This window comes from Rhinoderma darwinii, chromosome 5 (assembly GCF_050947455.1).
Source record: "Rhinoderma darwinii isolate aRhiDar2 chromosome 5, aRhiDar2.hap1, whole genome shotgun sequence".
Lineage (NCBI taxonomy): Eukaryota > Metazoa > Chordata > Amphibia > Anura > Rhinodermatidae > Rhinoderma > Rhinoderma darwinii.
Window position 1 is genome coordinate 273,142,314 of NC_134691.1, and position 24,298 is coordinate 273,166,611.

General features: G+C 44.4%; 1 protein-coding gene across 1 annotated transcript in view; it reads right to left on the reverse strand.

Moving 5' to 3' along the window:
• Positions 1–23,969, reverse strand: part of CMTM7 (CKLF like MARVEL transmembrane domain containing 7) — a 50,879-nt gene extending 26,910 nt beyond the window's left edge. Inside the window, exon 1 of the mRNA XM_075828606.1 lies at positions 23,419–23,969. Within this exon, the coding sequence (XP_075684721.1) occupies positions 23,419–23,547 (129 nt within the window). The 5' untranslated portion in view covers positions 23,548–23,969. The remainder of the gene's footprint in view (positions 1–23,418) is intronic.
• Positions 23,970–24,298: the final 329 nt, after the last annotated feature.

The window sequence follows — 24,298 nt, forward strand, 5'->3', positions numbered from 1 at the left end:
TGCACTTCTCTCCATTCATTTTGTCAGCGCATAGTGACCCTGCGTTGTTCGCTATGTGCTGTCTTATACTGACACATTTACGTTACTGAAGTGTTTAGACCGTGAATAGACATTCCTTCCAGCCAGGACAGGATGTCTATTCACAATCCCGACACTTCGTTAATGTTTGTTTGGTACTTACAGCAGAGCAAGCGTAATCTCGCAAGATCATGCTGTAAATGACAGGTTACAGGGAGATTACGCTTTGCTCTGCTGTAAGCACCAAACAAACATTAACGAAGTGTCAGGATTGTGAATAGACATCCCGTCCTGGCTTGAAGGAATGTCTATTCACTGTCTAAACACTTCAGTAACGTTAATATGTCAGTATAAGACAGCACATAGCGAACAACGCAGTGTCACTATGCGCTGTCTAAATGAATGAGAAGCGCATGATGCTGATTGGTCAGCGTCATACACTCCTCTGTACAACGCCTACTTGGTCTAAAGTAAAAACATGCCCAGTTGGGCATTAAGTAATTAGCATAAAGCTCCTAACGTGGTGAATATAGATTGTTTTTCTAAATAAAAAGCACTGCTGTCACCTACATTACAGCGCCGCTCTCCTTATGTAGGAGATTGTCACCACATTATAAGTGCCCTGAGTCTCTAAGTTTAAACCTAGCACTATTATTATAGTAATGTAGTATTATAGTAATGTAGTTTTGTTATAGTAAGGCAGTATTGTTATAGTAGGTCGAATCGCTGGTGTTATATACCACATGTCTAATAAAGGCTCATTTACATATTTAGAAAAAAAGCTCATAACTTTTAAAATAATAAACATTTTGGGACACTTTTCACTAGCATTATCAGTGTGACAGCGCCTATTAGATTAGCTAGGGCATTACTAAATTAGCGAAAGAGCCTTTTAAAATGCTTGCAATGGCGAATATAAGGAGATATCAGATCAAATTAAAGCCCAGAATGTTTCAAATGACATCACTTCAATTTTCCCGGTGCAATATATATGCAACACTTGTTTGAAATCGGGAAGCAGCAAGACCCCAGGGGGGGATACAAGAACCTATCTTCAGGTTATGAACAATCATTTACTAAATGGACCATTTACTTGTTCCATGACTCAAGATTTTTACCAACATTGGGGTTGCAGAAATTTTGTCTCTTCAATTTTGAGAAGATCTATGCATGAAGACATTCATGAAAACTTTTATTTTTAGTAAGTTTTGTGCATTTCAGGCCTGCTTAGGTCAAATATTTAGCTATAAACATGGATTTATATGAATTTTTTATAGAAAGAATCCCTGGAAAAAATAAAAAAATAAAAAGTACTGGGTGCCAGGTGTCTACTTTTTTGAAAATATGCAGGTATGGGTGTAAAATATGATTTTTATAGTTTATAATTCAGCTTATATTTGTGTTTGTCAAATAAGTGAAAATTGTCCTGGCAGCGATGTTTATGCAAAGATAGAAAATAATTAACATTTGCAGTAGAAAAAAAAATTAAGTGAGACAAAATCCGTGTTGGAAATCTTGCACAATTCCCATTTCCTTAAAAAACAATGCCTATAACTATACAATGAAAACGGCATACTCTGTAAAAATAAGACAATGCACTGGTCACATATTTCCTGTTGCTTGAACCTACGTCCCATACATGCATTATTCATTATTATTATTATTATCGGTTATTTATATGGCCCCAAAATAATGTGTACTCTAAACTGTGGCGTGACCGGATGCAGCGTTTGCACTAGACTGTGGACAAATCGGCAGCAGTGTTTATATTGTGCACTGACAACAGTGTTTAAAAACTTTATTCAACTTTTTTTTTTACAAAATCTATTAGTCCCACTAGGGGACTTGAACCAGTGATTGTTGGATCGCTGGTACAATGCACTGCAATAATGTATTGCAGTATATTGGTCATTTTTTGCTCGCTGTTCCTGGCTGATTAACCCCTCAAATGCTTCGGTCAATCACGACCGCAGCATCTGAGGCGTTAGAGAGGGGGGCGCCCCCTCCGACAGCTCAGGGCATTATTGCAGTGCATTGTACCAGCGATCCAACAATCGCTGGTTCAAGTCCCCTGGGGGGACTAACAGATTGTGTAAAAAAAAAAAAGTTGAATAAAGTTTTTAGTAGTGAAAAAAAATAAAAAAGATATTTAAAGTCCAAAAAAAAACCCTTTTCCCAATTTTCCTTTTAAGTAATGTAAAAAAATAAAAATAAATTAAAACTTAATTAGTATCGCTGCGTCTGTAAAAGTCTGAACTATTAAAATATAGCATTATTTCATGTGCACAGCGTACGCTGTAAAAAAAGAAGTATATATATATATATATATATATACACACACACACACACACACACACACACACACACAGTATCAGAATCGCTGCATTTTTTTTTAATAAAAACTGATCAAAAAGTTGTTCCAAACAATGGTACCAATACAAAGCACAGCTCGTGCCAATATGGGAAAAATAACTTTTTTTTCTCTTACAAATAGTTTTTTCTATGTAAGAGGAGTAAAACATTAAAAAAAAAAAACCTATATAAATCTGGTATCGCCATAATCGTATTGACCAGCAGAATAAAAGTAAATTAAGTTTTTACCCCACGGAGAAAGACGTAATAATAAAAGCCAGAAGAAAATGGAGGAATCACAGGTTTTTCCAATTCCACCCCACTTAGAAATATTTGAATTTACCATTACATTATATGGTACTTTAAACACTGCCAATAGAAACTACAACTCCTCCCGCAAAAAACAAGCCCTCACACCATTCCATTGATGGAAAAATAAAAAATAGTTATGGCTCACAGAAGGCGGGAAGCGTATTAACGAAAATTAGAAAAAACAAAGGCTTGGACACTAAGGGGTTATACTGGACTGTGGACTGACCCGCTGTATAGTTTACACTAGACTGTTACTACAGTGTTTACATAATACTATGGGCTAACTGGGGGCAGCGTTTGCACTACACCGCGGACTGACCTATCGGGGTTTATGGACACGTTCAGCTTTTGTGTTAGGAGTATCAGATGCAAATGCTGAATGCGCACACCCAACGTGATATGAACACAGCCTTAGGCCCCATGCCCACTTCAGTTTTTTCCTTCAGAGTGCTATCCGTTTTTGTCACTGATAGCACCCTGAACCCATTCATTACAATGGGGCCATGCACACTTCAGTTTTTTTGATGGTCCGTCGCTCCGTTCCAAAGTAGAGCATGTCCTACTTTGGTCCGAGAATCCGTGACCGTGAGGCCCATGCAAGTCAATGGGGCCGTCAAAAAAACTGAAGGCACACGGAAAGCATCCGTGTGCCGCCCGTGTGTGACGGAGCCGTTGCCTAGCAACCGCCGGGCGGGCAGAAAAACATTACAAAAATATTACACTAATCGGCAGCCACCTGTCTCTATCAATCACTGATAGAGAAAAGAGGCTGCTGATTAAAAATAAAATAAAAAGCATTTCATACGTACCCGGTCGTTGTCTTGGTGACGAGTCCCTCTTCTTCCTCCAGTCCGACCTTCGTTTCTGACGCAGCAGCCTGTGATTGGCTGCGGAGGCCGCTGCAGCCTGTGATTGGCTGCAGAGGCGGTCACGTGGGATAAAGATTCATCCCTGGGGGCCGGCCTCCTGACGTGCGTGACCGCCACTATAGCCTGTGATTGGCTGCAGCGGTGACATGGATGAAACGTCATCGCTGGAGGCCGGACAGGAGGAATGCAAGTATGAACTTATTATTATTATTATTTTTATTACATTAAAATTATTTTTTCCGCGCGCCGAGCATGGTGCTGTCCAGGGTGCTGAAAGAGTTACCGCCGATCAGTGCATCCTATTAACTCTTTCAGCACCCTGGACAGTACCATGCTCGGCGCATGGAAACGGAAACACGGAGTGCACACGGAAATCACACGGCCGCTAAAACGGGTTCACGGACCCGTCAAAAACGGCCGTGAAATCTGTGATTTAAGTCTGCACGAGGCCTAAGCTAAGCGCCACACATCAATGTCACGCCACTCCAAATTTTTACAGATGAAGTATAATTGCAGAATGTAACACTAAGGGTATGTTCACACACACTATTTACGGACGTAATTCGGGCGTTTTTGCCCCGAATTACGTCCGAAATAGCGGCTCAATAGCGTCGGCAAACACCTGCCCATTCATTTGAATGGGTCTTATGATGTTCTGTGCAGACGGTCATTTTTTTTACGCCCGCTGTCAAAAGGCGGGCGTAAAAGACGCCCGCGTCAAAGAAGTGCCTGTCACTTCTTCAGACGTAAATTGAGCCGTTTTCCATGGACTCCATGGAAAACCAGTCGTGTCGTGTGGTGACGGAGCCTCTTTAAAAATGTCCCGACAATCACTAATGTCAAGCAAATAGTTAGCAATTTATTTTTTTATTTTAATGTTTTAATTTACTTAATTGTGTGTGGCACGATCTACAGGGGGGGGATGTGTGTGGCACGATCTACAGGGGGGGGGATGTGTGTGGCACGATCTACAGGGGGGGGATGTGTGTGGCACGATCTACAGGGGGGGGATGTGTGTGGCACGATCTACAGGGGGGGGATGTGTGTGGCACGATCTACAGGGGGGGGGGGATGTGTGTGGCACGATCTACAGGGGGGGGATGTGTGTGGCACGATCTACAGGGGGGGGATGTGTGTGGCACGATCTACAGGGGGGGATGTGTGTGGCACGATCTACAGGGGGGGGATGTGTGTGGCACGATCTTCAGGGGGGGGGGATGTGTGTGGCACAATCTACAGGGGGGGGATGTGTGGCGCTACCTACAGGGACAGTGGCGTAATGAGGGATTCTTTAATTGATGCCTATAATTGGTGTTTATAACGGCCTATTTTACTGCTGTACTTCTAATATTATAGTATTTAAAGTAGTCATTAAAACCAATTTAAAATAAGTTTTCTTATTCGCTTATTTAGTCGCTATATTAGGGGTATTACTATTGGTCATCAGATCGCTCACCATTGACGGAGACTTGCCCTGCTCCCTAACTGCTCCGCTCAGGAGATGCCAAGACTTAGGCCTCATGCACACGACCGTAGCCATGTGCACGGCCGTAATTTCCGGTTCAGCCGACCACGGAGTGACACCCGCAAATTGGGGGCCATGCACATGGCCGCGTCCATTATTTGCTATGAGCCTGGACCACAGAACACAGCCGTAATAAGACATGCCCATTCTTTCTGTGGTCCAGGCTCCTGGGCCATGCAAGTCAACCTCTGGCAGTTCTCTTTATAACAGCTAGAGAGCCAATTACATAGTCATGGTGCACATTTTGTAGTTAGGAAATCAATGCGCATCCTACACAGACAACTGACCATGTTTGCAAGTCACAGATATATTATTAGCAGAACACCAGGTCGGCACATAAGAGGAATTGTGCAATTATTATTTTTTTTGTTCATGAAAAACATAGAAAAGTACCTTTATGTGTCTCATCGGTCACCAGATGACGCCACCATAGCACAGAAGTAGCTATTTGTCATTAAGTTGCCCCACTTTATGCAGCACAGTTTTTATTTTGCTAGGGCTTTCTGTGGGTAAGATCATATAAAAAGGACTACAGTTCCCAGGATTCTTCTCCCCTCTCATAGTCTTCGTCTCTATTTATAGCTGCCTGCATGCCCTCTATTACACAGTGTTAGGTAGTGCGGTTATTCCTCATTGTCTGATGCGGAGACACAGCTCTTCTGTTCTGTTGCTAGACTCTGCACTATCTTCTGCCCAGCATATCCTTTCAGAGACAGGGAGGGAAGTGGGATCGGTGCCATCCCATACTACAGGGAGAGGGGAGATACCCACGTGTTCAGTCACTAGTTCAAACACTAGGAGCATGGTCATCTGACTGCATGCGAGACGGATTTACAGAGACATTTTATGTAAAGACAGTACGTTCGTGACTGATCTTACTGCAGTTAAACCTTCTGCACGCATTTTTTAAAGATCGGAAAACCCCTTTAAAGAGGCTCTGTCACCAGATTTTACAACCCTATCTCCTATTGCAGCAGATCGGCGCTGCAATGTAGATAAGAGTAAAGTTTTGTTGTTTTTTTTTAAACGAGCATTTTTGGCCAAGTTATGACCATTTTTATATTTATGCAAATGAGGCTTTCTAAAGTACAACTGGGCGTGTTTAAAGTTAAAGTACAACTGGGCGTGTATTGTGTGTGTGTGTACATCTGGGCGTTTTTACTTCTTTTACTAGCTGGGCGTTGTGAATAGAAGTTTATGATGCTGACGAATCAGCATCATCCACTTCTCTTTGTTACCACCCAGCTTCTGGCAGTGCACAGACACACAGCGTGTTCTCGAGAGATCATGCTGTGACGTCACTCACTTCCTGCCCCAGGTCCTGCATCGTGTCGGACGAGCGAGGACACATCGGCACCAGAGGCTACATTTGATTCTGCAGCAGCATCGGCGTTTGCAGGTAAGAAATCGACTTACCTGCAAACGCCGATGCTGCTGCAGAATCAAATGTAGCCTCTGGTGCCGATGTGTCCTCGCTCGTCCAACACGATGCAGGACCTGGGGCAGGAAGTGAGTGACGTCACAGCGTGATCTCGAGAACACGCTGTGTGTCTGTGCACTGCCAGAAGCTGGGTGGTAACAAAGAGAAGTGGATGATGCTGATTCGTCAGCATCATAAACTTCTATTCACAACGCCCAGCTAGTAAAAGAAGTAAAAACGCCCAGATGTACATACACAATACACGCCCAGTTGTACTTTAGAAAGCCTCATTTGCATAAATATAAAAATGGTCATAACTTGGCCAAAAATGCTCGTTTTAAAAAAACAAAAAACTTTACTCTTATCTACATTGCAGCGCCGATCTGCTGCAATAGGAGATAGGGGTTGCAAAATCTGGTGACAGAGCCTCTTTAACATCACTACCACATGAGTATTGCAGCAGGAAATTCACAAGTAAAGAGAATGAAAAACATTTAACCAATATCTCCATTTTGAGTGGAAATTCTTGACATTACTAAGGCGGGATTCACACGACCGGGTCGCGTCCGAGCCCGAGTGCCGGCCGGTAAAATCGGCCATTCTGCCCGGCCGGTTTGCATAAAGTTATGCATCCGTGCCGGGCCGGGCAGATCCGGACAGTGACATCAGCGGCAACTCCTGAAGGGGAATCCCCATGTGTTCGGGGATTCCGCTTCAGGAGTTTCCCCTGATGTCACTGCCCAGATATGGACAGAGACATCAAGCGCTCTGTCCAGGAGCGGAATCCCCGAACACACGGGGATTCCGCTCCTTCAAGGAGCTAAAGTGCGGCTAGCACATAGCAGAGCGGTGAGATACCTCCCCGCTCTGCTATAGTGGCGTCGCTACAGTAGTAGCAGCAGCAGCAGCTGCTGCAGCTGCTAGCGGCGCCATCAAAGGTGTCGCCGGGCCAGGGCGCTTTTAAAACAAGCAGGAGAAGGGAGCCAGCGCAGCGCTCCCTTCCACCTGCTGTACACCCCGGCCCTGCCACACCGTGTACAGCGATGCCATTCGTCAGAATGGCATCAACTCCTCCTCCTCACATGCACTCTGCGCTGTGAGGAGGAGGAGATAGAGCGTAAGAGCCGGAAAACCCGGCCGTCACTCGGGACACATCCCGGTGATGGCCGGGTATTACCCGGCCCCATAGACTTCTATGGGAGCCGGGCGGCCGGGTACCCGGGCGAAAATAGAGCATGTCCTATTTTTTGACGGGCGGTTTTCCCGGCCGTCAAAAAATCGGTCGTGTGAATAGCCCCATTAGGGGTCTATTATTCCTAATGCAGCCGGGTGCCGGCCGATTTATGAACGGCCGGCACCCGGCCGGGAAACCCTGCCGTGTGAATGAGGCCTAACATAACTGTATATCATGTGACACTTCCTAATTAACAGCATCACTATTAGATGGGACGATGATTTCAATCTACCATATTGCAGTCAGATTTCAAGAGGACAAGGCACCTCTCCTGTCCCGTGTTTTAATAAATCCTTGTATACCTCCTAAAATTTTAATTCTGGAGCATTTTTCTTAGAATTCTGCATTGTGCAGTTTCACTGTTATTCTTTCTGGAAATTTATGAATGAATTGACAAGGGGAATGGTCATAACCAGTTGTCAACAGGGCATGTCCCTACACAGTCTGACATTGTCCAATCAGCGCTGACCGTGTCAAACTGTAGGGACATGCCCTATTAACAAGAGGAATGCTACGCCCAGTTGTCAAATTATTCATTGGCAAATTCACTGCAAAATTGGCCAATACTACCAAAAATTATAATTTAATTGCTACATTTTTAGACTTATGAACCAAAAGGCGCCCAAGTTTTTTTTTTTTTTTTTTAATCCTGGAGCCCTGATGCATAGACATAGATGCAACCCCTTAAGGATGCGGCCTATATTGAATCATAGGACTCCGATAATTTTTTATTTTTTTTTTCCATCTCTGGTTTCCGAAACCATAACTTTTTATTTTTCTGTCAAAGTAGCCATAGGGCTGGTGTTTTGTGGAACAAAATGTATTTTTTCATGGCACCATTTTAGGGTACATATAATGTATGGTACAACTTTTATTAACTTTGTTTTGGGGTGGGGGTGATAGGAAAAACAGCAATTTGACCATTGTTTTTTATTGTTACAAAGTTCATCATGCGGTATAAATGACAATAACGACGGTTTTTTTGTCCCACTACGGGACTTGAACATCTAAACACCTGATCGCTCATATTATACACTGCAATACTTCTGTATTACAATGTATTATACTGTATGTGTCAATGCAAGACAGACAGCCTATTAGGCCCTGCTTCTGGCTTCCATGTATGACAGACCTGGGAGCCATTGTTAATACCCCAGCTGCCATAGCAACCCATAGGAACACCATGTGGCACCTATGGGGTGGCAGAGGGAGCCTCTTGCCTTTGTCTTACCACTTAGATACTGGGGTAAGCGGACACCCGGAAGTGATGGCACTGGATCAGTACCTGAGTAATAGTTTGGCGGCACACGTTAAATAACCGAAAGCCATGATAGCGGTGTTAAAATATAACATTCTATCTGCCTGCAGCTGCCACTAGAGGGAGCATTTGAGTTTGCTGCATACTGTGTTGACATCGAGTTCAAAGTTTGCAGTGAGCTCCAAAGCTCCTCCTAGTGGTGACTGCAGGTACCCAGAACGTAGAGCGACATTTTCAGTAAACACTGCCGCCGTTCAGTGCAGTCTAGTGTAAATGCTGCGGTAAGTCAGTCCACAGTCTACTGTAATCGCTGCGGTCAGTCCAGTCTTGTATAAATGCTGCAGTAAGTCAATCCGCAGTCTAGTGTAAATGCTAGCCTGGAGCCCTGTAATTAAATTCTTAATGCAATCACATGCAGCAATGGTGCAGAATAAAAAACTGTACCACTACTGTACTTAAAAAAAAAACAAGGCAAACGACATGAGTTATGCTGCAGTCAGTAGCATTTCAGAAAAAAATACAAATATGAAAAGTATAAAACACGACTACATTTATCTAGCACTAGTGTAAAGCTGGCCAATAATATACCTGTCCCTTGACTTTTCCATTAATACACAGGATCGGATAGGACGAGCGTGAATGTTTATAAAAATAGGGGGTAAGACGTTACTTGAAACTTCTAGTAGCACTTATCCCCCAATGGAAATTAAATTCAACATGTTGATCCATGTTCATTGCAGTCAATACCAAAATGAACATACAAGTGAAACCTCTTTGAGCCAACCGCCCAATATTGAACAGAGAAATGGTCTTTTATGGGGGGGGGAGCTTGGGGGAGGGGAGAAAAAAAGTACACAGAATGCAGGTTAACCACTTAGTGACCACCAATACACCTTTTCACAGCGGTCACTAAGAGGCCTTAGGCTAGGCCGTCGCCTTTTCACGGCGACCCAGTCTAAGTACTAAATGGGTGTCCCACGCAGGCTGGAGCCGGGGCTTGGCTGTCTGATGATAGCCGAGCTCCTGCTCCAATGGTAGAGATCGAAGTTCACTTAGATTGCGGCTGTTTAACCCGTTAAATCTCACGGTCAATCGCGACCGCGGCATTTAACTTTTTTACAGTGGGAGGAAGCTCCCTCGGTCACCCATCGGCGGCCCGCAAATGCAATCGCGGGCCTCCGATGGGGTGTCATGGCAGACGGGGGCCTGATAACAGTCCCCAGGTCTGCCCTGGACTTGCGCCTATTAGGACATGCCAGATTTAAACGGATAGTATACCAGAGCATTATTGCCTAAGTATACCAAAGCATTATAGCAGCGATCTAAAGAAGCATAGTAAAGTCCCCTAGTGGGACTAATAAAATAAATAATAAATGTGAAATAAAAATGACAGTAAAAAAAAAATAAAACCATTTTTTTTTAATAAAAAGTGGTTTTATTTTTTAAAGGTATAAAAAATAAAAGTACACATATATAGTACCGCAGCGACCGTAACGACCCAAACAAATTTAATATGTAATTTAAACCGCAAGGTGAACACCGTAAAAAAAAAAGCAAAAAACAATGGCGACATTGCTTATTTTTTTCCATTGCCACCCAAATAAGTCACAATAAAAGTCCCATGTACCCCAAAACAGGACCAATCAAAACTACGTCTTGTCGCTGCAGTCTTTGCATGAGTGGGCACATACGATGGGGTGGGATTTACATGTCTTTAAGGCTGGATTCAGACGAACGTGATTTGCATCCGTGGCTCGAACGGACCTATACAAGTCTATGGGGGTATGCAGACAGTCCGTGACTTTTGGTCAGCGTGAGTCCGCTGGAAAAAACCTCACGACATGTTCTATCCTTAGTCGTTTTTCGTGCATCACGCACCCATTGAAGTCAATGGGTGCGAGAAAGTCACGCATGCCCCACGGAAGCACTTCCGTGGGACAAGCGTTATTCGCGCAATAACAGTAAAAGAATGAATGTAAACAGAAAAGCACAGCGTGCTTTTCTGTTTACAAACATCCAAACGGAGTGTCATAAAGATGGCGGCTGCGCGAAAAGCACGCAGCCGCGCATCCATATGAACAGGACACACGGAGCTGTCAAGTGCCTTTTGTGCACGCAAAACGCAGCGGATCTTGCGTGCGCAAAACGCTCACGTTCGTCTGAATCCGGCCTAACACAGGTGATAAGCTGGCTCTTTCTAGATGTATTCTTTTGCAGCCGGGAAATTTGGTTATGTCTTTGTTTGATGTTTATGATGCACTTGTACTATATACAAGTATAATAATCCTTCATGATTGTACGTTAATTGATGACAATGTATAGTATTGTTAATGCGGAGATGGATTATTGAGTGTACTTGTGCTTCTTTTCTTTTTGTTTTATTGAAAAATGTAATAAAAATAAAATTAAGAAAAAAAAAAAAAACTATGTCTAGTCCCGCAAAAAACAAGCCCTCATATCACTTCATTGACAGAAAAATAAAAATAACTTACGGCTCTTGGAAAGAGACGATTTAAAAACAAATCATTTTAGTTCAAAAGGGTTTTTATTGAGCAAAAGTCGTACAACATAAAAAACCTCTACATATGTGGTATCGTCGTATCGTACCGACCCATAGAATAAAGGTAATGTGTTATTTACGCCGCACAGTGAACGGCGTGAATTTAAAACGCATAGAACCATGGCGGAATTTCAGGTTTTTTTTCTGTCCCCCCCCCTAAAAAGTTAATAAAAGCTAATCAAAAAAACGATATGTACCCCAAAATGGTGTCATTAAAAAGTACAACTAATCCCGCACAAAACAAGTCCTCATACAGCTATGTCGACAGAAAAATTAAAACATTATAGCTCTTTGAATGCAACTATAAGAAAATGAAAAAAAAAAATAGCTTGGTCATTAGGGCCTAAAAGAGGCTTGTCACTAAGGGGTTAAAGTGTGTAATGTGTTTAGCAAATACGTACAGCACACAAACAAACAGTCCTCATGTTTTGTGTCCCCAGCATGGCTCTCCCTCTCATTCCTAGTCCCCAGCATGGCTCCCCCTCTCATTCCTAGTTCCCAGCATGGCTCCCCCTACCATTCCTAGTCCCCAGCATGGCTCCCCCTACCATTCCTAGTCCCCAGCATGGCTCCCCCTACCATTCCTAGTCCCCAGCATGGCTCCCCCTACCATTCCTAGTCCCCAGCATGGCTCCCCCTACCATTCCTAGTCCCCAGCATGGCTCCCCCTACCATTCCTAGTCCCCAGCATGGCTCCCCCTACCATTCCTAGTCCCCAGCATGGCTCCCCCTACCATTCCTAGTCCCCAGCATGGCTCCCCCTACCATTCCTAGTCCCCAGCATGGCTCCCCCTACCATTCCTAGTCCCCAGCATGGCTCCCCCTACCATTCCTAGTCCCCAGCATGGCTCCCCCTACCATTCCTAGTCCCCAGCATGGCTCCCCCTACCATTCCTAGTCCCCAGCATGGCTCCCCCTACCATTCCTAGTCCCCAGCATGGCTCCCCCTACCATTCCTAGTCCCCAGCATGGCTCCCCCTACCATTCCTAGTCCCCAGCATGGCTCCCCCTACCATTCCTAGTCCCCAGCATGGCTCCCCCTACCATTCCTAGTCCCCAGCATGGCTCCCCCTCTCATTCCTGGTCCCTATTAGGACTTCACTAATTGGCTCCCCTTATTCTCAGATCCAGTCAGGCTCTGCTCTCCATATCCCTCCTCACTACCAGCCTTGACAGCTCAGTAGCAGTCTACAGGCTCCCTTGCTAAGCAATTGCACAGGCTGTTCAGTGTAGCACGACGCTGCACCCTTCTCTGACAGGCTTCCTCCTTTCCAATGACACTCAAAATACTCCTCCTGCGCTCTCTGCCCCAATGCAGCACAACGCTGGCAGATTATCTCCTCTGTTGTGCCAAGTAAGGCCTCATGCACACGACCGTGTTCGGTCCGTGATATACGGACCAAGTCAGCCGCATTTCCCGGACCGAACACAGACGTGTGCATGAGGCCTAAATCTCCTCCTCCTGTTCTCTCCAGTCCGATGATGCGGCGTGGTGCGGACCCAAGTCCAGATGATTTACAGTGCATTTGTGGTCTTTTAAAATTTGCTAAAAAAAAAAAAAAAGACGTGGTATTTCGTCGGATTAGAGGGCGGTCTGCTTATAGAGGGGCAGCTTCCATAGACTAGAATGGTGGGGGAAAATCTATCCTAGAAACATTTGGTCTAAATGCGGATGTCTTCTCAATGTGGTGCTCTTCTGGGAGGTTTCACTGTATTTAAGTTTATACAACAGCTTCAATAGTAAGCCAAGCACAAGCTAACTTTAGTTCCTTGGAAACTAAATCATAGCATTCTGCAAACATGTTTACCCCTCATGTGAAATAAAGGCTTTTACAGATCCACTCTGAAGTAACAAGAAGTCCAGCCAGAGAACTCGAAGATAGAATGGAATAGCACAGATGAACTGTCTCACAGAAGAAGCACAAAAAGGGCCATTTATGCTGCAATCTGATCCTTCCACTGTGAAAAGAAACCGCACTGCTCATATTGGTCAGTGAGAAAAGTAAACTCTCCCACTTCAGGTATGATTGCTTATCCGCAGTACAGAAGGGCAGCATGAAAAACACACAACACATTTACCTGTAACAAACTTATAACACTGTTTCCAGCATATTTACATCAGGTCCTTCCAGACATGCACCAAACTATTACTTTTATCACTGTCCCGCAGTCATTCTCTCTCTGGCATGTATACTAGATGTAAATTATTGCATGATATGGGTCAATGTACATATTCCTGAAAGAATATGCTACGCTGGCTATTTTTATTTTGTAATTTAGTTAAAGGGGTTATCCTATGAATTATTTTCATACCAAAAATGCTGTTAATAGCTGTTTTAAAGTAATTTGCAGTGTTTCTAGCAAATAAAAACACCTCCCATATTTTTTTTGCTTCTTTGTGCCCCCCTTGGTGTTGCTGCTAATATGTGCACTGGGGGAAGGCTCTGAACTACCTTCCCCCTCTGACAGCTGACAATATAGTTTCTTCTTACTTACCTGCAGATATGTAACATGGGATCTAGAGTAGTGAAGATATATACGGTGCAAAATTAATAGTATGCACTCCCTTAGAAACCAATGAAAATATAATGGAATAAAACAATGAAGATTGACTAGACATCAGCTTCTAGGATGCAGAGATTCTCAATTCTAATAAGCACAGAAAAAGAAGTCTCCTCAGTTGTACTGCCATACTACTGCAGAAGCTCTGCTCCTTCCCTGACAAGCAGGGCAGAAAGTCATTTCTATTGAATGCTTGGCAGTGAACATAGGATCACTATGCAGAACACTGGCTGTGGGAGAGTGACTGAGCATGTTTGTCCACAATAACTCAATTGGACATGCACATTGCTATACATGTTAAACACAAGGTGGCGCCATACTGTGTAAGTAAATGTCATAACACTTCACGAGTAACATAACATGTTACCTTTATTCTATGGGTTAATACTATTACAGCGATATCAGTAGTCATGGCGATGCGTCCTCCCATTGATGTGCAGTCCAGCCTCCCCGGACGACCCTGCAGAAGTCATGTGGGATGAAACGTCATCCAAGGAGGCTGGACTGAAAGAAGAACAGAAGATAGCGTCGCTATGACAACGCCCGGGTGGTAAGTATTTAAAATCCACACCGTAGGTCAATTTATTAATGTTTTCGCTGCATTTATTTTTTCCGCGGCATGGGATTTTCTAAATCTTCTACACTTTGCTGCTACTGTAAAAAGCAAAGTATAGGAGCTGCACCGTAGCATGCAGTGAGGGTGCTATCCTCAGGGGAGAGTTGACATGAAACCCCAAATACGCACAATCGCAATCCAGAGGAAAAGAGGCAGCACTCCAATATTATAAAGATCCAAAATTTGTATTCACCCAACATAGAGGCAACGTTTCACCTTCCCATTGAAGGCATTTTCAAGCTTGAAAATGCCTTCAATGGGAAGGTGAAACGTTGCCTCTATGTTGGGTGAATACAAATTTTGGATCTTTATAATATTGGAGTGCTGCCTCTTTTCCTCTGGATTGTGATTGCTGCTACTGTAAATGCTGTGGAGTTTCCGCACAGATTCTCTTGCAGAAATTCCACAGCTTTTACGCTATGTGGGAACCCGGCCTTGCAATGAAAGGTAACACCTCTATTATACAGCTGGAGGCAGATAACACAGGCTCACATCATTGGCAAGGTGATGGACAGTTGACCTCCTCCTCCCTGCACGGTAACTTCTGCAAATGCCAAAGAGCACGCTCACAAAACTCTCCCATGGAAGTCAGCAAGTTTTTTTCTTATGCCCCGGTGCATGTTGAAAGTAACTCAGGTGAGATCAATAGCACTATAAGTACCAGTTCACACAGATTCTTTTAAAACGTTTTTTGCCGTGGAAACCGCGGCAAAAAAACGACGATATTGCCTCACACTGTATTCAATGGGAGGTGGGGGCGTTTTTTCCCCACAAAAAGAAGCGACATGCACTGTCTGGAGTCGTTTTCCGCCTCGAAAACTCCATTGAAATCAATGGGAGTCGGTAAAAACGCCGGGAACGGTCCGACGCGTTTAATGTAAAAAAACACTCGCGGTTTTTCCCTTTGCTGTTGAAGAAATAGATAAAAAAACGCGTGATGCAAAACCACTTAAAAAAAACCGGAGCTGATTTTTCCAGGCAGAATTTTCTGCCTGCAAAACACTCAGTGTGAACATAGCCTAATCATGTAAAAAAATATATACAATCAGAAAATAAAAACAGATTTAGTATATATTTGTAATTAGTAAAATAAATAATAGGGACACATTAACATGAATGTTCAGCTTAGGCCCTGTCCACATCTGTGTTGGAGGCTCCGTTGTAGATTCCGTTATTCTTGCTGGACAAAAAAGTGTCGTATGCAGAGCTATTTTGTCTTGATTGATAGAAGCCAGATTAAATGCATTCAATGGGTTTGAAATTGTAGTGCAGATGTGAACAGAGCCCAAGCTGAATGCATTTTCACAAATAAGTTGGGGCTGATAACTGCTGGACTATGATCATACATCTATGGCTAACTTATGACCCACATCATACTTTTTATCACGTTAAGCCCTTATAACGCAAGCAAGGTGTTAGTTCCCACATAGTGACGAATATATCAGTCGCTCTGATCAGGTGGGTACTGCCAGTGTACCCACGCGATCAGCGGCAGAGGCACGGCTGTTATACACATCCTGGCTCCTGCCACAATCTAAGCGTGCTCCGATTCTGGCAGTTTAACCCATTAGCTGCTGCTGTCAAAAGCGACATCTAATGTTTGATAGAGGGAGGAAGCTCATTGGCGCCCCCGCAAAGAAACCGTTGGGTTTCCATGGCAGCCGGGGGCCTAACAAAGGCCCCCAGGGCTGCCTTCAGCATCTGCCTATTAGCCCATGCCAGGGGCACGGCCTAATATATTGCCTGACAATTCAATGGGTCACCCATCAATGGGAGATCCAGCTGAAAGGTGTGGGCCGCTGGCCCTTACACTGACAGGCAATAATACTTTGGTATACTAAGTATACCAAAGCATTATATAAGCGATCAGCAGATTGCATGGTGATGGTTTGTCCTAGTGGGACAAAAATAAAAAACAATTTAAAAAAACAGTTAAATAAAGTTTATGAAAAAAAAATAAAAAATAAATAGATTACAGTAAAAATAAAATAAACCACTTTTGTCCACAAAAAGTAGTTTTATTTAGTAAAAGTGTAAAAAAAACAAAAAAAAAAAACGTACATGGTATCACCGTGATCGTAACGACTCAAACAATGAAGTTAACGTATTAAACCGCCGGGGCGTCCAAAAAAAACAATGGCAAAATTACTTTTTTTCTCCCATGCCCACCATAAAAAATAAAATAAAAGTTAATCCATAAGTCCCATGTACCCCAAAATACTAGCAATGAGAACTACACATGCGGCGATGCAAAAAAAAGTCATTTTTATTTATATTTTAAAGGGTTTTTGTTTTGCAAACGTAGGAAAACATAAAACCTTTACGTATTTTACATCCCCATAATCATGCCGACCCATAGAATAAAGGTAACATGTTATTTGCGCCGCATAGTGAACGGTGTAAATTTATAACGTGAAAAACAATGCTGGAATAGCGGTTTATTTTCAATTCTTTCCTAAAATAAAAAAGTTAATCAATATATTATAGGCACCCAAAAATGATGCAATTGAAAAATACAACTCGTCCCACAAAAAACAAGCCTTTAGGCCCCATGCACACGAACGTGCTTTTGCGGACGCAATTCCCCCGAAAATCCATGGGAGAATTGTGGCCCCATTCATTTCTATGGGGCCATGCACAGGACCGTGGTTTCCACGATCCATGCATGGCCCAGGAGCCTGGAGCGTAAGAAAGAACGGACATGTCTTATTACGGCCGTGTTCTGCGGTCCGGGCTCATACGAAATAAAGGACATGGCCATGTTCACGGCCCGTGATTTGCAGGTGGCTTGCGGGTGACACTCCGGGGCAGGCCGACCTGAAAATCACGGCTGTGCACATGGCTACGGTCGTGTGCATGAGGCCTTATACGGCTATGTCGACTGAAAAAATAAATAAAATTACGACTAAGGGTATGTGCACACAAAATCAAGAAAGTCTGAAAATACGGAGCTGTTAAACCTCTGGTAAACCCAACAAAGTGTTTGTAAAACTCATAAGACTTGAGAAAATTTACCTCCTGCAACATTATTGTTCAGAATCATCATCCGTAACATAAAACAGGTGCACAGTCACATGATGTCACAGCAGAGGAAACCGTTCAAATCTAAATATTGGGCCTCAATGGTAAGTATTAAAGGCTATGTACATTTTTTTTTTTATATATAAATTGTGCATCAGTGTGATTGGTTAAAAAACAAAAACAAAAAAAAACTAACATTTTGAAGATGTACATAGCTTTTAATAATGATGGATGGAGAAAGTGTTCCTTAACCCTACCAGATATGCTGACACAGCCTATTACTCCACAAAATCAAGCCTTTCTTTAAACTGGAAAGTTACTGGAAAGGACGATTGAGCTTGTGAATTATGAGGAACAAGATCAACAATAGGTAAAGATAGAAGCATAGACATAATAAACATCCCCAGCTGAAATAATTGATCTAGCAGGCATTCACTCCAGGCAGCCTGGGGCCTTTATTAGACCCCCGGCTGCCATTAGAGACACAGACACTCGGCGATCGTATCGCCGGGTGTCGGTGGGAGAGAGAGGGAGCTCCCTCCCTCTCTCCAAAACCACTCAGATGCGGTGCTCGCTATTGCGCACCGCATCTGAGGGGTTAAACGTGTGAGATCGATACTAATATCTCACATGGCAGAGCAGGGATGCTCCCAGCCCTCAGCTGCCTCTAGCAGCTGAGAGCAGGGAGATCTGACAGCTCCCTGCTCTGTAAACTTATTCCGATGCCGCGACGTAAAAAGTCTATGGCATCGGAATAAAGCCCGTTAGTGACCGACGTAGAAACACGATGGGTCGGTCACTAACGGGTTAAAGGGGTTGTCCAGGACTAAAAAGAATAAAGTTTGCTGTTTTCTCCCAGAAACAGCGCCACGTCTGCCCATGGGCTGTGTCTGGTATTGCAGCTCATCTCCATTTAAGTCAGTGGAGCTGAACTACAACACCAGAGATAGCCTACGAACAAACGGAAAGCAGTTTCGGGAAAAACAGCTATTTGTTTCTGGTATTGTACAACCGCTTTAACCTCTTGACGACCTATGACAAGTATGCGCATCAGGAGCGACAGGTAGTAGCCGTAAAATAAGCATAATCTTTATTTTATGTATACAGCTCCAACATACTCCACAGCGATGTACATAAGTTGCCATCGCTCAAAAATATACAGATAGGGAATTTAGATTCTGAGCCTCACTACAGATAAGAGTGTGAGAGGAATCAGAAGCATCTAGAGAAAACCAACCCCAACAAGGGGAGAACATACAAACTCCTCAAAGATGTCGTTCTTGGCGGATTCAATCCGAGTACCCCAGTGCTGCAAGACAACAGGAGATAACCGCCGAGCTTCTGTGCTGCCCATACTCTTCATATCTTGTATGCCGCAATAAATGTTGAGAGCAGAGACAGATGCGAGACCCCAGGGTTGCCCGGCCATATTGCCTGTGAGCGAAGTAAGGCCCCCTGAACATCACCTTTTTTCTCTACGCTTTTCACGTACATTAGGAAAGCTCCCGACGTACACAATAAACCATAGGCTCCATTAGCCCAACGGAAGCCAAAAGAGCGTCCGTTTGAACTCCATCGGGTTGGTATAGCTTTTTTTTTTTAATTAAAGGCGGAAAAGCGCTGTAGACTATGCTATTCCACCCTCAGGGATCCAGCAAAAATATTTATACTGTGTGGTAAACTTTCTTTTAAATGAGAGCCTATGGGTAATAGATGCCGCTCAATGGCACCCCCCAGAGGTATACATTAAACATACAATTCTGGAGGCTCAAGTGACGATAATGTCCATACATAGACCGTTAAGTCACTGGAGCTTCGTGCACAGGTCCGCAGAAAGCACTCTGCCTGGAGACTCAGGCCCTGGGGAAGCTCCTAACATCACTATGTGGGCACTCTGAGGGGTCGGGGATGTTCCAGCGACAAATACCACTTTATACCTCGGACAGAGGGCTGCGATGTATGCCACTGTATAGGCATACGTCACTAATGGGATCCCACAGTAAAAACATTAAACGTGGTATGCGTTGTTTTTTTTTACTGTATCCATTTGTATAGAATAGGTCTTCTAAGCAATTTTATACAGCAGAAAAAAATGCTTTCCTGACACATACACTTAACGTAGTGGTGTAATGTGAACACAGCCTAATAAAACTAACAAAACATGCATTATTTTTTTTTTTACATGAAATTAAATTATTTCAATCCCAAAACAATAAAATACATGCTTATTTGGAATCCGCACGACCATAGCCCGTACAATAAGGCTAGGGTTACATGGCGACTTTGCCTAAGACACAGGTCGTGCGTCCAAAGATTGCGGTGTTACCCTGCCTGCATCGGTAATGAAAGTCAATCACTGTGCTTGCCCGTCTCCGTCAGCCCCATAGACTTTGTAAGGGTATGTTCACACGGCCTATTTACGGACGTAATTCGGGCGTTTTTGCCCCGAATTACGTCTGAAAATAGCGCCTCAATAGCGCTGACAAACATCTGCCCATTGAAAGCAATGGGCAGACGTTTGTCTGTTCACACGAGGCATATATTTACGCGCCGCTGTCAAATGACGGCGCGTAAATAGACGCCCGCGTAGAAGAAGTGACCTGTCACTTCTTTGGCCGTAATTGGAGCCGCTATTCATTGACTCCAATGAATAGCAGCGCTAATTACGGCCGTAATTGACGCGGCGTTCAAGCGCCTGCACATGCCGGTACGGCTGAAATTACGGGGATGTTTTCAGGCTGGAACATCCCCGTAATTTCAGCCGTTACGGACCCCCGCCGTGTGAACATACCCTAAGAGAGCTGGGGTCTAAACCCTGGTGCAGCTGGGATGGAAAGACCAGTGGTAGTGGTCTCAAGCATCTATCGGTGGTTTGAAAAATCGTGATGAGTATATGATGGATGTTTCCATTGGTACGATCATTGTACATATGCTACATTTTCACACACACCGATCTTTAATATAAACAAACATCGGACAAGCATAATTTCCTTTTACCGATACCGCTAATACCTTTTATGTATGCACAATCAATTCTGATCAACTATTAATTTTATCATTGGTCTTTTTGGGAATTTAGACTATGCAATAATCGTTATAATCACGCGAAAACGGATTCTGTGAGTTTCATGCAATATGTTGAAGAATACTGCTCACAGACCAGCAAGAGAAGTGACAGGTTTCAGCAATCCTCCTGTTCAGTAAGTGACAGCATGGAGTCAGCACTGTGTAGAGGAAGTGGGCGAATAGCTGTGTGGGCTGTTATCTAACAACAACTCACTAAACTCCTCTATACCTACACACCAGATAATAAGATATGTACAAGACATACAAGGAGGATGCTGTACTCATAGATAGAACAAACCCCGTCAGTGCAGATGCACATTCCCCCCCCCCCCCCCCCCCACAATAGAAATGCTGCAGATTTTCCGTGCAGAAAATCCACAGCAGATTACAGCCTGGGCCATGTGGATAAGATTTGAACAAATCCCATCCACATGCTGCTGAAGGTTTATCATACGAAATTCAGAGTACTCTGAAGATTTTGAAATCCGGAGAATGCACGTTCTGTACTGGATGTTCACTGCAGATTTCACCCTTTTGTAGCATTTCCATCCTGTGTGAATCCAGCAGTAAGAGAGCGAGCTACAAATGGCTCCATAAGGGCATGTTCAGATGTGGCAGACGATTTCCGCAAACTTCTCAGCAAATCCACAACGCATCTGCATTAAAAGCTGCGTACGCAGAATCCGATGCAGATTTAACAGCGAATTTGCCGCAGGTGCCTCTGCATTGCAAAAGCTGAAATCAGCTGTGAAAACCTGCAGCATGCTCAGATTTTTTTTCCGCTACATGTGGATGGGGTTTTGAAAACTCCATCCACTTGTATTGTACTGCGTATTGCTGCGGATCTGCAATGCGGAATACACACCGCAAATCAGCAGCAAACAGTATATCAGCCAGATGCTGCCAAATCAGCTGAAAGGTGTGGGCCGCTGGCCATGAAGAGAAAGTGGGGGAGGGGGGCAAGAAGAACTTTTGCACCCGGGCCCATGAGCCTTTAGCTACACCCCTGGTGCCAGCTACAGATGCCTCCTTAAAGAGGCTCTGTCACCAGATTTTGCAACCCCTATCTGCTATTGCAGCAGATCGGCGCTGCAATGTAGATTACAGTAACGTTTTTATTTTTAAAAAACGAGCATTTTTGGCCAAGTTATGACCATTTTTGTATTTATGCAAATGAGGCTTGCAAAAGTCCAAGTGGGTGTGTTTAAAAGTAAAAGTACAACTGGGCGTGTTGAAAAGTAAAAGTACAACTGGGCGTGTATTATGTGCGTACATCGGGGCGTTTTTACTACTTTTACTAGCTGGGCGTTCTGACGAGAAGTATCATCCACTTCTCTTCAGAACGCCCAGCTTCTGGCAGTGCAGACACACAGCGTGTTCTCCAGAGATCACGCTGTGTCGTCACTCACAGGTCCTGCATCGTGTCAGACGAGCGAGGACACATCGGCACCAGAGGCTACAGTTGATTCTGCAGCAGCATCGGCGTTTGCAGGTAAGTCGATGTAGCTACTTACCTGCAAACGCTGATGCTGCTGCAGAATCAACTGTAGCCTCAGGTGCCGATGTGTCCTCGCTCGTCTGACACGATGCAGGACCTGTGAGTGACGTCACAGTGCTGCACTGCCAGAAGCTGGGCGTTCTGAAGAGAAGTGGATGATACTTCTCGTCAGAACGCCCAGCTAGTAAAAGAAGTAAAAACGCCCCGATGTACGCACATAATACACGCCCAGTTGTACTTTTACTTTTCAACACGCCCAGTTGTACTTTTGCAAGCCTCATTTGCATAAATACAAAAATGGTCATAACTTGGCCAAAAATGCTCGTTTTTTAAAAATAAAAACGTTACTGTAATCTACATTGCAGCGCCGATCTGCTGCAATAGCAGATAGGGGTTGCAAAATCTGGTGACAGAGCCTCTTTAAGGCTATGTTCACACTGTTGTTTTAACGAGTTATTTGACGCGGAAACCGCGCCGCAAATCTCGTCAAAAACGGCCCTAAAATGCCTCCCATTGATTTCAATGGGAGGCGGAGGCGGTTTTCTCCCCCGCAAGCGGTAAAACCGCCTCGCGGGAGAAAGAAGGAACATACCCTATCTTTGCGCGTTTACGCCTCTGACCTCCCATTGACATCAATGGGAGGCAGAGAGAGAATATTTCACTGAGTTTTTTGCCCGTAGCACTCAATGGCCACGGGCAAAAAACACCGCGAAAATCCGTGCAGGAAGGAAAAAAAAAAATCGGCCTCAAAATCGCAAACGGAATTTTGAGGCAGAATTTTCCTCCAGCAAAAAAACTCTGTGTGAATACAGCCTTACAGTATCAGTAACGTATTTCCCCATATCAGCCACAAATGCCCCCATAGCAATGTGCCAACCAGCAATGACCCCATAAAACTTGCCAACCATCTTACATTCTGAAGTTCACAATCCCACCATGTATGTAGCACATTAGTTTCCTTTTCAGGCTCTGAAACTTTGGGTGAAGCTGCTACAAGTGGTTATGCTGGGAACTACCGAAGTCCGCCATCAAATGTAGGACTTTAGAAAGCCCCATACACACCGCTGGACTATCACATAACACACAGACATCTCTATCCGTCCTTACCGCCTGGCACAACTTGAGGGTGGCGGCGCTGGAGCGGGGGTAGCCTCTGTCTATGAGCCCCGGGCTGGGGTGCTGCACGTTACTGCTGCTGGCCGTGGTCCGGATCACAGATACGTTGTGCTGAGACATGATGCTGCTCCCCGCAGTCCTCTATAGTGTGCAGGCGGGACAGCGGCGGCGGGATGGGGCAGCGGGGAGGACGACGAGGATGCGGATTCCACTTGTGGAGGGGCCGGCACTGACCCCGCTGCTGCTCCGCCCGAGTGCAGCCCCCTTCCTGGCTGTGAGCGATGCTTCTATACATGGCACTGGCTGAACTTCTGTGGGGAGGCCCCGTAACTGTACCGCTACATATTACCTCAGGAGCCAGCGGCTTATGGGAGCGATAAACTCCTATGTCGCTTATAGAAGACGTGAACATCTCATCTCCTCGGTCCTGAAGGGATATTGTCAACTCTTTAATTCCAGGAAGAGTTGAGAGAGTTCAGATGCGAGGCACATAGTATAAGACCCGCCCCAAATAGCCAGAGTTCCCCCATAAACAGTGATAGGGTGTCCTGGCCTCCACACAGTGTTATATTGCCCTCATTAAAAGACAATTTCACCACGTCAGCCATGGGCCTGTTCACATCTGCGTTGGTATTTTCATTGTTCTGCTATGTCAGAGGGGCAGAACAAGGAAAATTTCCGTTGTTCGACAGACCCCACCAGTGGCCAACGGAACCCATTGACTTTAATGGGTTCCGTTGGGTTTCCATCGGGGTGTCTGTGGTTTTACTGGAGACAATAGCGCAGCATTTTTTCCAGGTATTTTCGGGCGGATTTGCATCGGGAGCCGCTAACAAAGCCTCCAACACAGATGTGAAAAGGCCCTTAGAGT